This window comes from Papio anubis, chromosome 16 (assembly GCF_008728515.1).
Source record: "Papio anubis isolate 15944 chromosome 16, Panubis1.0, whole genome shotgun sequence".
NCBI classification, from domain to species: domain Eukaryota; kingdom Metazoa; phylum Chordata; class Mammalia; order Primates; family Cercopithecidae; genus Papio; species Papio anubis.
The window spans coordinates 72,945,422-72,960,369 of NC_044991.1; the positions used below are offsets into that span (position 1 = coordinate 72,945,422).

General features: G+C 47.2%; 1 protein-coding gene and 1 non-coding gene across 6 annotated transcripts in view; one reads left to right on the top strand and one right to left on the bottom strand.

Moving 5' to 3' along the window:
- The window catches only part of WFDC3 (WAP four-disulfide core domain 3), a 60,110-nt gene extending 45,201 nt beyond the window's left edge, over positions 1-14,909 (bottom strand). For 2 of the 5 annotated variants that reach the window (XR_004179093.1, XM_031656797.1), the window contains exons 1-5: positions 14,726-14,903; positions 12,582-12,670; positions 11,905-12,033; positions 10,499-10,645; positions 335-469 (exon numbers count right to left, since the gene is read on the bottom strand). Coding sequence is in view for 4 of the 5 variants with exons in the window: in XM_031656797.1 (XP_031512657.1) it covers positions 335-469; positions 10,499-10,645; positions 11,905-12,033; positions 12,582-12,670; positions 14,726-14,736 (511 nt within the window). In the remaining variant the exon portion in view is untranslated. Of the gene's footprint in view, positions 1-334; positions 470-10,498; positions 10,646-11,904; positions 12,034-12,581; positions 12,671-14,725 lie in introns of all 5 variants that reach the window. The other 3 variants (XM_031656799.1, XM_031656798.1, XM_031656800.1) reach the window with 3 other exon arrangements.
- On the top strand, positions 2,012-2,137 carry LOC116270901. Its single transcript, XR_004179206.1, has one exon. It is a non-coding gene; the product is annotated as a U6atac minor spliceosomal RNA (small nuclear RNA).
- Positions 14,910-14,948: the final 39 nt, after the last annotated feature.

A 14,948-nucleotide genomic window follows, 5' to 3' on the forward strand; every position in this document is an offset into this window, starting at 1 on the left:
TCTTAGGCAACTTCCTCATTTTACAGATAAAGAAACTTGGGCTCAAAAAGAAGGGTTTGCTTACCCAAGGTCACAGAGCAAAACCTCAGCAGAATCAAGACCAAAAGCCATACTGTCTGTCTTCCAGCCCAGGTAGTTCCTACTGACCCACAGTGCCTCCCCCCTAGTTCTTTTAATGTCGGCATGGCCCCTCGGCCCTAGAAGAAGCGGTTGCTGTGGGTTGGAGGACTACAGGGACAAGAAGAATGAGAATCCTAGCTCCTCTCAGGAAGGGAAAGAGAAGCACTCTTCTCAGGAAACACTCAAGGATTTCTTCCCCAAAGAGCCAACATACCTCCCTCAATGTCTCCAAGGCAGGTGTGACCACAGCCGGTGCTGCAGCATTTATGCCCCTGAGGACAGGATGCATCCCCATCACACAGCTCCTCACACGGAAGGGGGTCAGCAGGACATTCACCACCAAACTCTGCTACAGAAACAAAGCATTGGAGCCCAGAGATGCTCAGGCCCACAGTATGAAACACATTTTTCATTGTATCCCATGTGTATGTTTATATATAGTTATATATTTATATACATGTATCATATACACATATAATTATGTATTTATATACATATATACATATATAATGTACATATGTGTGTGTATCATGTATCTGCAATACATCTGATTTTTTTCAGACAGGGTCTCACTGTGTTGCCCTGGCCAAAGTGCAGTGGCACAATCATAGCTCATTGCAGCCTCAAATTCCTGCATTCAAGGGATCCTCCCGCCACAGCCTCCTGGTAGCTAGAACTACAGGCACATGCCACCAGGCCTGGCTAATTTTATTTATTTATTTATTTTGTAGAGACAGGGTCTCACTGTATCACCCAGGCTAAAGTATGGTGACACAATCACAGCTCATTGCATCCTGAAACTCCTGTGCTCAAGGGATCTTCCCACCACAGCCTCCTGAGTAGCTAGGACTACAGGCACAAGCCACCAGGCCTGGCTAATTTTATTTATTTATTTTGTAGAGAAAGAGTCTCACTACGTTCCCCAGGCTGTTATCAAACTCCTGGCTCAAGTGATTCTCCCTCCTGAGCCTTCCAAAGTGCCAGGATTACAGGCGTGAGCCACCACACCCAGCCCACCCTGATATTTTATATTCTAGTTCTTCTTTTTCCTAGTTACTAAATTGCTTTCAGGACTCACAGTTTGAAAAGCACTGTTCAGGTCTAACCCACTGTGGCCAATATTCTCCATGAATTCTCCCTGTGGCAGACATTTACAATGGTGGCCTCTAGTGAACTTTATCTCCTGGGATTCAGGCCCTTGTGTAGTCCCCTTCCATGCCTACTCTGGGTTTGACCATCTGACTGACTTTGACAAATGGGACATTAGCAAATGTAATGTAAGCAGAGGCTTGATAAACACTTGCATACTGGGGCTTGTCCACTCAGAATACTTCCTCTTGGAAACCAGCCGCCATGTTATAAAGCAGCTTGAACTATACTATGGGATGACGAGATGCCCCACGGAGACAGAACCTAGAAGAGAGGTCATCCTGGACATGGTGGCTCCAGCTGAGCTCCCTGCTGAGCTCCCAGCTGAATGCAGCTAAATGAATGACCACAGCTACATCATGTGGGTATATGTACTGCCCAGCCAAGTTCAGGCAACCTACACAACTGTGAAAAAGAGTAACTATATTGCTTTAAGTCATGAAGTCTGGAGATGGTTTGTTATGCAGCAATAGATACCGGATACTAAGTTTATTCTGAGAGGCAACAGGTCCAGCTAAAATGATTTGTTTCCCCATATTCTCTTGCAACTAGGGGTGATCACAAACTAGGACATAAACTGGGAAACTTTTGTCCTCCTGACACAGGGAATACCCCTTTCAAACTGCTCCCTCACTTCTTTCTTCTTCCAGTCCAAAGACAGACATTACACGGAAAGGCAGAGCAGCCTTCTTTCAATGAGGAGGCAACTCAGCATAACAAAATGGTCAAGAATTGCAAAGGAGTGTTGCATGAAAGGGGAGAAGGTTAGCACTCCCCTCGACAAGGATGCAAGAGGCCCTTGGGCCTGAGAACACGCATACGGTTCAAGCATTGCCACCTACTTTGTGGCATCTAACCATAGTCTTTCAAAATAAAAAAATAATAAAATGTAAATGTAAAAAAAAAAAGAAGAATTGCTAAGAAGAAACAGGGAAATAGTTTCATCCCTGTTAGCATCATGGAGCCACCATCCCAGCCTCAGGACTTCTTGTTATATGAGAAAAACAAACCCCTATATGATTAATTTTCTGTTGTGTGCAGCCAAACACATTCCCTATTAAAATAAACTCAGAGGAGGATCTTGCCCAGAACTACAGAGTGAGTCAGCAGCAAGGCAGGACAACACTCAGCCTCTTGATTTGCGGTAAAGTACTTTTTCTACTACTCTACCCTTAAAACATGCAGGCAACTGGCCAGGGCCCCAGGCGCAGGCACACCCAAAGAAGGCCACATCCAAACCAAACCAATTCACCATGACTCATTCGTCTTAGTGTTTATTTCAAGTTTCTTAAGTAAAGAGAAAGGTGACAGGCAATTAAAGAATTTCGCAGAAAACCAAAGCAAGACTGGCTCAGTGCCTCTGAGTAGGAACAGGTAAGTATGATTGCATACAGCTGGCTCCAGGAAGTCTCCTATGATGGAAAAAGCAAGTACTGGAATCCAAGGAGAATACGTGCAGCTAAACAACCCAGGCATCATAACCCTGTATCCTGGGATTTTCCTGAACAGCCCCTATTTCAAATATCCTGTGCTATTGTGAGATCACATCAAAACTATGTGTCCTGATTTTTGACTCAGAAAATGTGGTCACTGTAACCACCAAATGCATCTCCCTGCACCTCCCCACCTGCTTGACAAACACTGAAATCCATTTAACAAGGAACAAAAGCCTTCTATCTCACAGTTGAGAAGGGGGGGCATAAAAATCTCCCTGGTGGAAAAACCCGGTGACATAAACTTCTCATAAAATTATGCCATGTGCCCTAGAATCTGGGAGTGCCATACATCCCAGATTTCACCATTTTGCTGAGCTTGGCCCTGAGATGACCAAAGCCAGGAGCTCTCTGCTACTCTCTGCCCTCGTCCTCAAGACCAGGCAGGGAGCACTTACCTCTACCCTTTTCCAGGCCAGGCTTCCTGGAGGCCTGGAGGGTCACAGCACCTCGCTTTTGACCAGTGACCAGCAATGCCATCCAGTCTGACACCCTGCCTTATACATGAACCCCTGCCACATGATCCCTTTCTCTCAGCTCTAACACCTGGAATTAATGGGGCCTCACTACCTCCAAGCCAGATTATGCTATCTTTCTACTTAAGCTAGACAGCCTTTACACCTCCTTTTTTTTTTTTTTTTTTTTTTTTTTAGGCAAGGTCTTGCTTTGTCACCCAGGCTGGGGTGCAGTGGCCTCAAACTCTCAAACTCCTGGGCTCAAGCAATCCTCCCGCCTCAGCCTCCTAAGTAGCTGAACTATAGGGACATGCTACCAGGCCCAGCTAATTATTTGTATTTTTTGTAGAGACGGGGTCTCACTATGTTGACTAGGCTTATTTTGACCTTCTGGCCTCAAGCAACTCTCCCGCCTCAGCCTCCCAATGTGCTGAGGTTACAGGCATGAGTTGCCATGCCTGGCCCTTTGTACCTCTTTATACTCATCTGAAATCTGGTTGGTCCTTTTCCTATCCCCAGAGACCTTACAAAAAACCTGGCAGATGCTATTCTTTCATGCAGGATCCTCTGTCTTTCACTATCCTGGCTTTGCCATGCTAGGTAAGCTCAGTTCCTCATAAGACATGCTCTCCAATCACCTCACAATTAGCTTACCAAGAATCAGGAAGAGAAATAGGAATGGTAGCCAGAATGGGGATGACGGTTCCCCACCCATCCCAAGACTCTAAGCTATCCAAAAAAGGAATGAAGCTGAAGCCCACGAAATACAGTCTGTCCTGCTGCCTCAGCTCCAACCTGCCACTATGTCTGAGAGAAAGATGCCAGTTGCTGTTGGAAAAGTAAAATTTCAGCACTTCTTAACCCAAGAAGGGCCCTCTGAGCTAACAAACTTACTCCGCTTCTCTTGTAAATAGAGAGACAGACAACCAGAGACAGGGATTGGCCTGAGGTCAACGGTAGCAGAACTGAGTCACAAATCCCCAGCTCTGACATAAGGTCTCATGCCCTTTAAACCACATCATGGGCCCGGTTCAGTGACTCATGCCTGTAATCCCAGCACTTTGGGAGGCCGAGGTGGGTGAAACACTTGAGGTCAGGAGTTCAAAACCAATCTGGTCAACATAGTGAAACCCTGTCTCTACTAAAAATACACACACACAAAAAAAAATAGCCAGGTATAGTGGTGGGTGCCTGTAATCCCAGCTACTGGGGAGGCTGAGGCAGGAGAATTGCCTGAACCCGTGAGGCAGAGGTTGCAGTGAGCCGAGATCGCACCACTGCACTCCATCCTGGGTGACAGAGCGAGACTCCGTCTCAAACACACACACACACACACACACACACACACACACCATGATGATCTCCTACACTGCAGCAAGGATCACACAAAAACAAACCAAGAAGCACTGGACTCACTCCACTCAGTTCTGCCAAAAGAGAAGACCCAGTGGTAGATAGTTTTAGGGGTTAGGAAAAGTTATGCACCAGTGTGTAGGGAGTCCTCAAGACCACTTACTTCCAGGTTCAGTGATTCATTAGCAGGACTCAGTGTAGAGTCATACCCATGGCTATGATTTATTACAGCAAAGGGATACAAAGAAAAATCATCAAAGGGAAAAGTCCAGAGGAAATCAGGTGCAAATTTTCAAGAGTCCTCCCAGTAGAGTCACGGGATGCACTTAATTCTTCCGGCATGGAATTGTGACATGTGTGAAGTGTTTTCTACCAGGGAAACTCATTAGAGACTCACTGTGAAAGGTCTCTACTGGGGGCTAGTCACTCAGACACCCTCTGCCTAGCACGTACCAAGATTCCAGACTCTCAGAAGGAAAGCAGATGTTCAGCCTAAACCACAATGTTTACACAAACAGTTTAGGCACAGTGAACCACTCTTATCAGTCAGAGTAGGACAAACACCCACAAAATCCAAGTTCCCAGAAGCCAGCCAAGGCCCAACCTTGCCAGCAAGGCTTTTTAAGAAGAGCAGTCTCAGGCTTTTTATGCTAACTCTTTTATACAACCTGCAGTGAGGTTTTAGAAAATTATACAACCTGCAGTGAGGTTTTAGAAAAGGGTCAGCCAGACACACAGGGAGGCCATGCCATCAACCTACATAAAAGATAATACATATGTGATAATAAGCAAAACAGAGGGTCACAGGGGATCTGGAGTGGTCAGGTTTCATACAGTGGGGAGGTGAGCCATGAGGGGGCCCAAGAAGACAACGCTCAGGCCAGAATCAGAATCTTCACTCCAAAACCTCTTCCCCCAGGTTGTCCCTGTCTCTGAAAAGAACACCACCATCACCCAGCTGCTCAAGCTGAATATCTACCACCCTTCTTTATACCCTGTCTCCCTCAATGCCTGCAGCCACTTACTTCTTCACCCAGTCCCATCAATTCTACCTTCACAAACATGTAAGCCTTCCATTTTTCTTTTTTGTCGTTGTTGGGTTTTGGGGGGTTTTTTTGTTTTGTTTTTTGTTGTTGTTGTTGTTTTGTTTGTTTGTTTGTTGAGATGGAGTTTTGCTCTTGTTGCCCAGCCTGGAGCGCAGTGGTGCAATCTCGGCTCACTGCAACCTCCGCCTCCTGGGTTCAAGTGATTCTCCTGCCTCAGCCTCCCGAGTAGCTGGGATTACAGGCGCTCGCCACCATGCCTGGCTAATATTTGTATTTTTAGTAGAGATGGGGGTTTCACCATGTTGGCCAGGCTGGTCTCGAACTCCTGACCTCGTGATCTGCCCACCTTGGCCTCCCAAACTGCTGGGATTATAGGCTGAGCCACAGCACTTGGCCACCTACCATTTTTCTACGTCTGCAATATCTCCACCCCAGTCTAAGCCCCAATCATTTCTCCCAGCCTGCCACAATAGCCTCCTAACTGGTCTTCCATCTTCTACACTTGCCCCCATCCATTCTTCATATACCGGCAGAGTGGTCTTTTTAAAATTAAAACTGGACAAGGCCTCTCCTGCTTTTAAACCTCCTCAAAGGCTTCCTATTGCACTTAGAATAAAGCCTAAGAGAGAAACCCTGAAGACTCCCCAAAGTCTGGGCCCTGCCTACCTCTCCAACCTCAAATGAAAGTAGCCTCCTTCCGTTTTCTTCCATTACCTTCAAAGCACTCATCACATCTTGCGGTTATTATGTATTTGTTTTCTCAATTATTTCCTGTTTGTCACACCATGACAAAGCCCCAGGGGGGCAAGGACCATGACTGCCTTGCTCACCACTGCAGACCTACATGCCAGGTAGGGTAGCCACACTCAATATACAGTGAATAAATGAATAAGTGGGTGAGTAAACAGACAGGTCAGCCATCAGATAGGTGGGGAGGTGGAGAATGGGTGGACCAGAACACAGAGGTACTTGGCATGACCATATGAGCTCTTGAGCATTATGTGGCAGGTTTACTGCAGACTTTTTAAAATGCATTTCTGACCAGGTACAGTGGTTTGTGCCTGTAGTCCCAGTTTCTCAAGGGGTTAAGGCAGAAGGATCACCTGAGCCCAGGAGGTTGAGGCTGCAGTGGGCTGAGATCACACCACTGCACTCCAGTGGTTAAATAAATAAATAAATAAATAAAATGCATTTCTTCTCAACTGCATTATCACTAAATATCCTTATCCCTGTTTTACAGATGATAAAAGTGAGGTTCAGAGAAATGAAGGGACTTGCCCAAGGCCACACAGCATGCAAGCAAAAGAGCCAGGACACAGATCCATGTTCAGATTAGAACAGTGTCCTGAGAGCAGGACCCAATATCTGCCCTTGCCCTAAGGCAACCTGTTTGGTCTCCACTGTGCCAAACAGACCGGCACTGGCCATGGTAAACCTCTGGCAATGTCAGAGCTTAAGGAAAGCAGAAATTCTTCATAGCCCTGGAAAGAGAGTTTCCTGTAGAGTTAGGTATAGCAACCAGTCCTGTTGGGTGAGTGGCCTAGCCCTCCCCTAGGGCTGGAGCTGTAGAAAGTAGTTAACTGCCAACGCAATAGCCAGTATCACCTCCCACCAGGCTAGGAACCCCACTCAGCCCAGCAGGCTCTGGGACATCTGCGGGAGATCACTATTCCAGCCTGCTTGCCAAGCTCCAGTGGAAAAGGAAGCCCTATCTGGGCTGGCCAGGGGCCAGAGCAGCTCACAAAGGCACTGTGCCTGGGTGCCAGCCTCGCCCTTAGCCCCTACAATTCAGCCCTCAGCTTCAAACACTGGGAAGATTATAGCAAGCCCTACCTGCCAGCAGTCAGTGACCTGCCTGAGACAGATTCCCAGGCTGGTTCCAGAGCTGGGCCTTAAGAGTCCTGGCAAGGAGAACAACCTTCCATTCTCTCAAATGGGCAGGCTGCCCAAGATAGCTGCCTAGGCCAGGCACAGACAGACCCAATGGCTACCAGCAAGGGGCCTCCTACCTGGGGAGGTTTGACTGGAAGGAAAAAGGCTGTCACATGTTACAGAGCTTCAGGGTCTCAGAGAGGAATTGATCAGGGGAGAAGAAAACCATCCTGGTTTTGAATAAAGGGGCTGGTTAGAAATTGTACTCCTGCCAGGCATGGTGGCTCACACCTGTAATCCCAGCACTGTGGGAGACCGAGGCGGGTGGATCACCTGAAGTCAGGAGTTTGAGACCAGCCTGACCAACATGCTGAAACCCTGTCTCTACTAAATACAAAAAAATTAGCTAAGCATGGTAGCACATGCCTAAAATCCCAGCTACTTGGGAGACTGAGGCAGGAGAATCACTTGAACCTGGGAGGTGGAGGTTGCAGTGAGCCGAGATTGTACCATTGCACTCCAGCCTGGGCAACAATAGTGAAACTCAGTCTCAAAAAAAAAAAAAAAAAAAGAAATTGTCCTCCTGACCCAGTCCACTTAGGAGGCAAGAGGAAGGAAGTTAATATATACTAAGGGCAAAACACTTTGCATAATTTAAATAATTACAACAAGCCTTCAAAGTTTATTCTTCCCACCTTACAGAGAAGGGAACTAAGGCTCAAAAAGACTTGCCCAGGGACCTGCTGGCCAGTAACTGGCAAACCTCAAGCTTGAACCCAGGACTCCGACAACCCAAACCTAGGATTTTCCACTCTAACATGCCACCACATGCATTCAGATGAGAGAATGGTTCCAGTTCCTTTAAAAACATAATAAGAGGCATTCAAAACAGCAGAGAAGAAAATAAAATACCTAGGCATACATTTATGGAGAAATATTTTAACACTATAAAACACCCTGAAATATGCGAAATACACTTGATCAACAGGAAGACATAGGATTCAACATAGGCCAGGCACAGTGGCTCATAGCCTGTAATCCCAGCATTTTGGGAGCCGAGGTGGGCAGATCACCTGAGGTCAGGAGTTCGATATCAGCCTGGCCAGCATGGCAAAACCCCATCTCTACCAAAAATACAAAAATTAGCTGAGCATGGTGGCACACGCCTGTAATCCCAGCTACTCAGGAGGCTGAGGCACAAAAATCACTTCAACATGGGAGCAGAGGTTGCAGTGAGCCAAGATCGTGCCACTGCATTCCAGCCTGGGCAACAGAGTGAGACCCTGTCTCAAAAAAAAAAAAAAAAAAAAAAAATGAACATTTCAGTACCATAAAACAGGGTAAGAAAAAAAAAAAAAAAAGATTCAACATTATAATAATAGCAGTTCTCCCTAAGCTTATTTAATTTATATATCTAACATTACTCCAGTGAATGTACTCTTAGTATTTGAGAATGATGGAGAAAAATAGATAATATTATAATAAAATATATTTGGAAGCACAAATAAGCAAAAGTAGCCATGAAAATCGTGAAACAAGAGGAAAATAGGAAGGGGTTAGACATAGAAGATATGCCATCAATTTCTAACACATTTTAGGGGCCTCTCAATGGAACAGAGAAGGAATAGAACACAGAGCCCTGTCACTTCTACCTCCAAATTTTCTCAACTGTGTCACCTTTCTCCATCCCCGCTGCTACCTCCCTAGTTTCACTGGTCTACATCCTCATCTGCCTTCATTCTCTCCCTCCCATTTCTACTGTAACCATACTAGCTTTCTTTCCATTTCTCAAATGTGGCAAGCTCCTAGTCATCTTAAGACCTCTGCATGTGCTTCTCTCTCTTCCTGGAATGTCCATCATACCCTTCACCCGGCTAACTTCAACTGTCCCTCCAGGTTGCAGCTTAAATGTCACTCCAGACATGCCATCCTCAACCACCCAATCCAATGTGAGTTCTCGGCCAGGCACAGTGACTCACGCCAGCCTTTGGGAGGCCAAGGCAGGTGGATTACTTGAGGCCAGGAGTATGAGACCAACCCAGCCAACATGGTGAGACCCCATCTCTCCTAAAAATACAAAAATTAGCCAGGTGGGGTGGCATGTGCCTGTAATCCCAGCTACTCGGGAGGCTGAGGCAGGAGAATGGTGTGAACCTGGGAGGCGGGCTTGCAGTGAGCTGAGATCCGGCCACTGCACTCCAGCCTGGGAGACAGAGCGAGACTCCGTCTCAAAAAAAAAAAAAAAAAAAGTAAAAAAAAAGAATATCAGGAGCAAATGAGTGGGGAAATGTGTGCCGCCTTCCGTAGGCATCAAGATTCTTTTTTTTTTTTTTTTTTTTTTTGCCATCTCTGCAGATTCTCAGGCTAAGATTTTAACAGAACAGAGAATATCACAACTGATTATGGGAACTAGGAATTACCCAATGGTTTTCTTTTTTTTTTTTTTTTTTCTTTTGAGACCGAGTCTCTGTTGCCCAGGCTGGAGTGCACTGGTGCGATCTCAGTTCACTACAAACTCCACCTCCCGGGTTCACACCATTCTCCTGCCTCAGCCTCCCGAGTAGCTGGGACTACAGGTGCCCTCCACCACGCCTGGCTAATTTTTTTTGTATTTTTAGTAGTGACGGGGTTTCACCGTGATAGCCAGGCTGGTCTTGATCTCCTGACCTCGTGATCAGCCTGCTTCAGCCTCCCAAAGTGCTGGGATTACAGGCGTGAGCCACCACGCCCGGCTACCCAACGGTTTTCAAAGCGGTCTGCAAATGAGGGTAAGTCGAGGTTGCCCTTCTGGCACCCTTCTCTCTCTGCCCATGTCACATACCACAAATCATCGTGGCTTGTGCACATTTTGTGTATCTTTTTTCTTTTTTAAGTTCTCAGAATATAGCAGGCACTTTGAAAACACTTGTGTTTTCAAAGCAAAGTAAAACCAGCAAGTTGATATGTGCATATTTGAGAAATAAATAAGCAGACCAAACAGACCATGAGGTGTGGGGACAGCGTTTCTTACCCGGCTTCTGTTTAGAGATTGGGACTACACAGCTCTTGTTGCAGCCAAACGTGCAGCATTTCTTCACATCTGGACATGTCTCATCAGTGATGCACCTTTTCAAACAGGATTGTTTCCGAATAACCCTGGGGCAATCTCTTTTCCTCCCTATAGCAAAAAGGGAGACAGCCAAAGAAAAGAGAAAATAGGCCCAGCGCCGTGGCTCACACCTGTAATCCCAGCACTTCGGGAGGCCAAGGTGGGCAGATCACCTGAGGTCAGGAGTTCGAGAACAGCCTGGCCAACATGGATAAACCCAGTCTCTACTAAAAGTACAAAATTAGTTGGGCGTGGCGGCACATGCCTGTAATCCCAGCTACTTGGGAGGCTGAGGCAGGAGAACCACTTGAACCCGGGAGGCGGAGGTTGTGGTGAGCCGAGATCACTCCACTGCACTCCAGGCTGGGCAACAAGAACGAAACTCTGTCTCAAAAAAAAAAAGAGAGAGAGAGAGAGAAAATAGTGCCTGGTAACCCCCACGGGCACAGCAGAGGGGAAAAACAGAAAAAGGAAGCCCTGAGCTTCATTTAAGCCTCTCAACCCTGGTGTTAAGACAAAGAGACAATAATAACAACAATAGTAATAGCAAATATTTACTGTAACATTTATTGATGTTTACCTTGTGCCATGAACATCTCATTTGATCCTCACAATTACCCCCATTTTATAGATGAGGAAACTGAGGCTAAAAGCTTAAGATTTATAAAGAGCTAAGGCTTAAGGCTTAAAAAGGTCTGCTTGGCTCTAGGGTCTACTTTCTTTTTTTTTTTTTTTTTTTTTTTGAGGCAGAGTCTCGCTTAGTCGCCCAGGCTGGAGTGCAGTGGTGCGATCTCGGCTCACTGCAAGCTCCGCCTCCCGGGTTCACGCCATTCTCCTGCCTCAGCCTCCCGAGTAGCTGGGACTACAGGCGCCCGCCACCACGCCCGGCTAATTTTTTGTATTTTTAGTAGAGACGGGGTTTCACCGTGTTAGCCAGGATGGTCTCGATCTCCTGACCTCATGATCCGCCCGCCTCGGCCTCCCAAAGTGCTGGGATTACAGGCGTGAGCCACCGCGCCCGGCACTACTTTCTTAATCATTATCTTAAACAGGCTTCCCTTTACAACTCTTCCCTCCGCCTTCACAGGAACTTTGAGTCGAAAGTAAAAGACATAGATAATCGATGGTGTGTTCTTTCCTGACAACTGGGGGCACTGAATAATTCTGAATAGTTAAAGGAGGAGGAACCCTAAAAGAGTAAAGAAGAAGTACTCTAGGCAAGCGAGACTTCAAGAGGCAACCTAGGAGGTGGGAAGCTCTCTGCTTCCATCTATCCCAGAGGCAATGTCAGAGAGTACGCCCAGATTTTGCCCCTCATGCCAACATACCCTTAGGAATGTCTCGGCAGATCCGACCACAGCCTGTGGTGCAGCACTTCTGCCCAGCCGGACACAATTCATCGCCCTGGCACAGCTCTTTGCATGGGTTCTTATCAGGAGGGCATTCTCCCTCTTTTGCTGCAAAAGATATCATGTGAGTTTGGGGTAACTAGCCAGGCCTCAAAAATGGGGAATGGAGGCCAAACATATTTCAAGGATCTTCAGCCCCTCCAGGCATCTCTATCCAAAATATTTCTGCACCACTGCCCTCTAGCCTGGGTGACAGAATGAGACTCTGTCTCTTAAAAAAAAAAAAATTCTGCAACCACCTTCCCCTCCTAATACACAAATACTAACATACATCCACCACTACTAAAGGAGCAGCCATCCCGCAGATAACGAGAGAGAAAGGTTGGGATGATCCTGTTCTCATTTAATGAGTTCTAGGGAAAAGCTAGAACCTCTAGTAAGCCCAACTGGAAGTCTTATCTCCTCGTCCAGAGAGGGTAAAGAAAGCCAGGAAGAACGACCCAGGCCATCCTGAGAATCTATTCATCCAGTCCTGTCCTACAGAGATGATCATCTCCACCTACGAGCAACCTTGCTCTGGCAGAAGGCAGGGGATGACTTCTCTCCTCTAGTCACTTTCTGTTACTGTTGGCCAGGGATCCCAAATGATAGCTCACCATGTTCTCCCGCAGTTATCCAGGATTCCAGGGACCCAAGAGCAAGAAGTGCCTTCAGAAGAAAGAGGCAGCTTAACATCATGATGATGCTGAGAGTTGGGATGAGAGCTTAGTTCAGGCTAGAGTTGTACACCTTGCCCAGAGTATCAGCTGAGATATGGGCAGGACTAGGGATGGCCCCAAACCCAGTCCCAAAGCCTTCCCTTTCACAATACTATCAAGAATATCTTCTCCTGGCCGGGCGCGGTGGCTCAAGCCTGTAATCCCAGCACTTTGGGAGGCCGAGACGGGTGGATCACGAGGTCAGGAGATCGAGACCATCCTGGCTAACACGGTGAAACCCCGTCTCTACTAAAAATACAAAAAACTAGCCGGGCGAGGTGGCGGGCGCCTGTAGTCCCAGCTACTCCGGAGGCTGAGGCAGGAGAATGGCGGGAACCCGGGAGGTGGAGCTTGCAGTGAGCTGAGATCCGGCCACTGCACTCCAGCCCGGGCTACAGAACAAAACTCCGTCTCAAAAAAAAAAAAAAAAAAAAAGAATATCTTCTCCTGACAAGAGGAAGAGGGATTGGCTGCTGGAGTGTGGGGAAATTCCTGGCACTTCCAAAGGGCACATGTGATAGGAGGATCAAACTCTATAAGCAATATACACAATATTCCTGGATGATGAGAAACCTAGTGGGTGGTTGGAAAAATGGAAGGATGGCCACTGGAAAAAGAATCAAAGAGTGCCCTAAAGGGCATTGGAAGGACCTGGCTTTAGCCCAAATGACAGAGGGAGGGACTCATGACACTGCTTAAGAAAATAGCCAAAGCTAATAACATAACCAAGCATAACAAAATTGTTCATCCTAGCAACCCAGAAAAGACAGAATGGAACAGACCACTCAGAAACTATCAAACAGGCCAAGGTGGGCAGATCACCTGAGGTCAGGAGTTCGAGACCAGCCTGGCCAACATGGCAAAACCCTGTATCTACTAAAAATACAAAAATCAGCTAGGCGTGGTGGCACATGCCTGTAATCCCAGCTACTTGGGAGGCTGAGGCAGGAGAATAGCTTAAACCCAGGAAGCAGAGGTTGCAGTGAGTGGAGATCATGCCACTGCACTCCAGTTTGGGTAACAGAGTGAGACTCTGTCTCAAAAAAAAAAAGCGGGGGGGGGGAGAAACTATCAAAAACCTACAGAAAGGCAGTAGTTGAGTTTGTTAAGAACTAATGAAAAGGCACCAAACACCTACATCTTTGTCCCTCTAGCCCACACAGGCCATTCTTGGACTGTATGAAGGCTAGCTGGCAGAACTCAAGAGAACAGTTGCTATGTATGACTCAGATAGTCTGCCTACATATACCTCCTTTATTTCTTTTTCCTCTATTTCTTTTTTTCTTTATCTGTCCTGTTTATGCCTTTGGTCAGCTGTGATACCCAATGGTGTCCACTGGCACTGCTTAGTCCTATGGGCAGGTACAAGGTTAAAACCTCCCTAAGAGGATGAAAAAATTTGGAGCCAGGAAGTTGCCCTTATTGTTATAAGATTGATGTTGGCTCATGGAGATAATTAACATTTGTTGATGGCCTAACATGTGCCTAATATGCTTTTTTTTTTTGGGACAGAGTCTCCCTCTGTCCTCCAGGCTGGAGTGCAGTGGCGCGATCTCGGCTCACTGCACAATCTCGGCATAATTAGCATTTGATGACGACCTAACATGTGCCTAATACGCCTGGTTTTTTTGCTTTTTGTTTTTTGTTTTTTTGAGACAGTCTCCCTCTGTCGCCCAGGCTGGAGTGCAGTGGCGTGATCTCGGCCCACTGCAACCTCTGCCTCCTGGGTTCAAGAGATTCTCCTGCCTCAGCCTCCTGAGTAGCTGGGATTACAGGCGCCCAACATCAGGCCCGGCTAATTTTTGTATTTTTAGTAGAGACGGGGTTTCGCCATGTTGGCCAGGCTGGTCTCGAACTCCTGATTGCAAGTGATCCTCCCGCCTCGGCCTCCCAAAGTGCTGGGATTACAGGCATGAGCCACCGCCCCTGGCAGAGCATATTAAAATCTAGTCTTCAAACACTGAACTGCAGGCGTCGCTGCACCAAACACTTCCCTCTGCTCCCCAACCCCAGCCTACAGAAACCTGCTCCCCTCCTCCTACCCCGCAGTCATCCACAGGCCTTGGCCCAGCGGGAAACGTCCCTTGACTGAACCGCCACTGAACACCCACACTCCACAATCGAGGGGCAGCCCTCCCGAGAGGAAGCCCCAACGACCTCCAACCACAAGGCCTCTAAGTGTAACTGTCCCGGGGGAGGCGCGGCGGTTCGGTTCCCATGGTAACCCCGCAGCTCCTGCGTCGCGCTTCCGGGCGGACGAGCAGC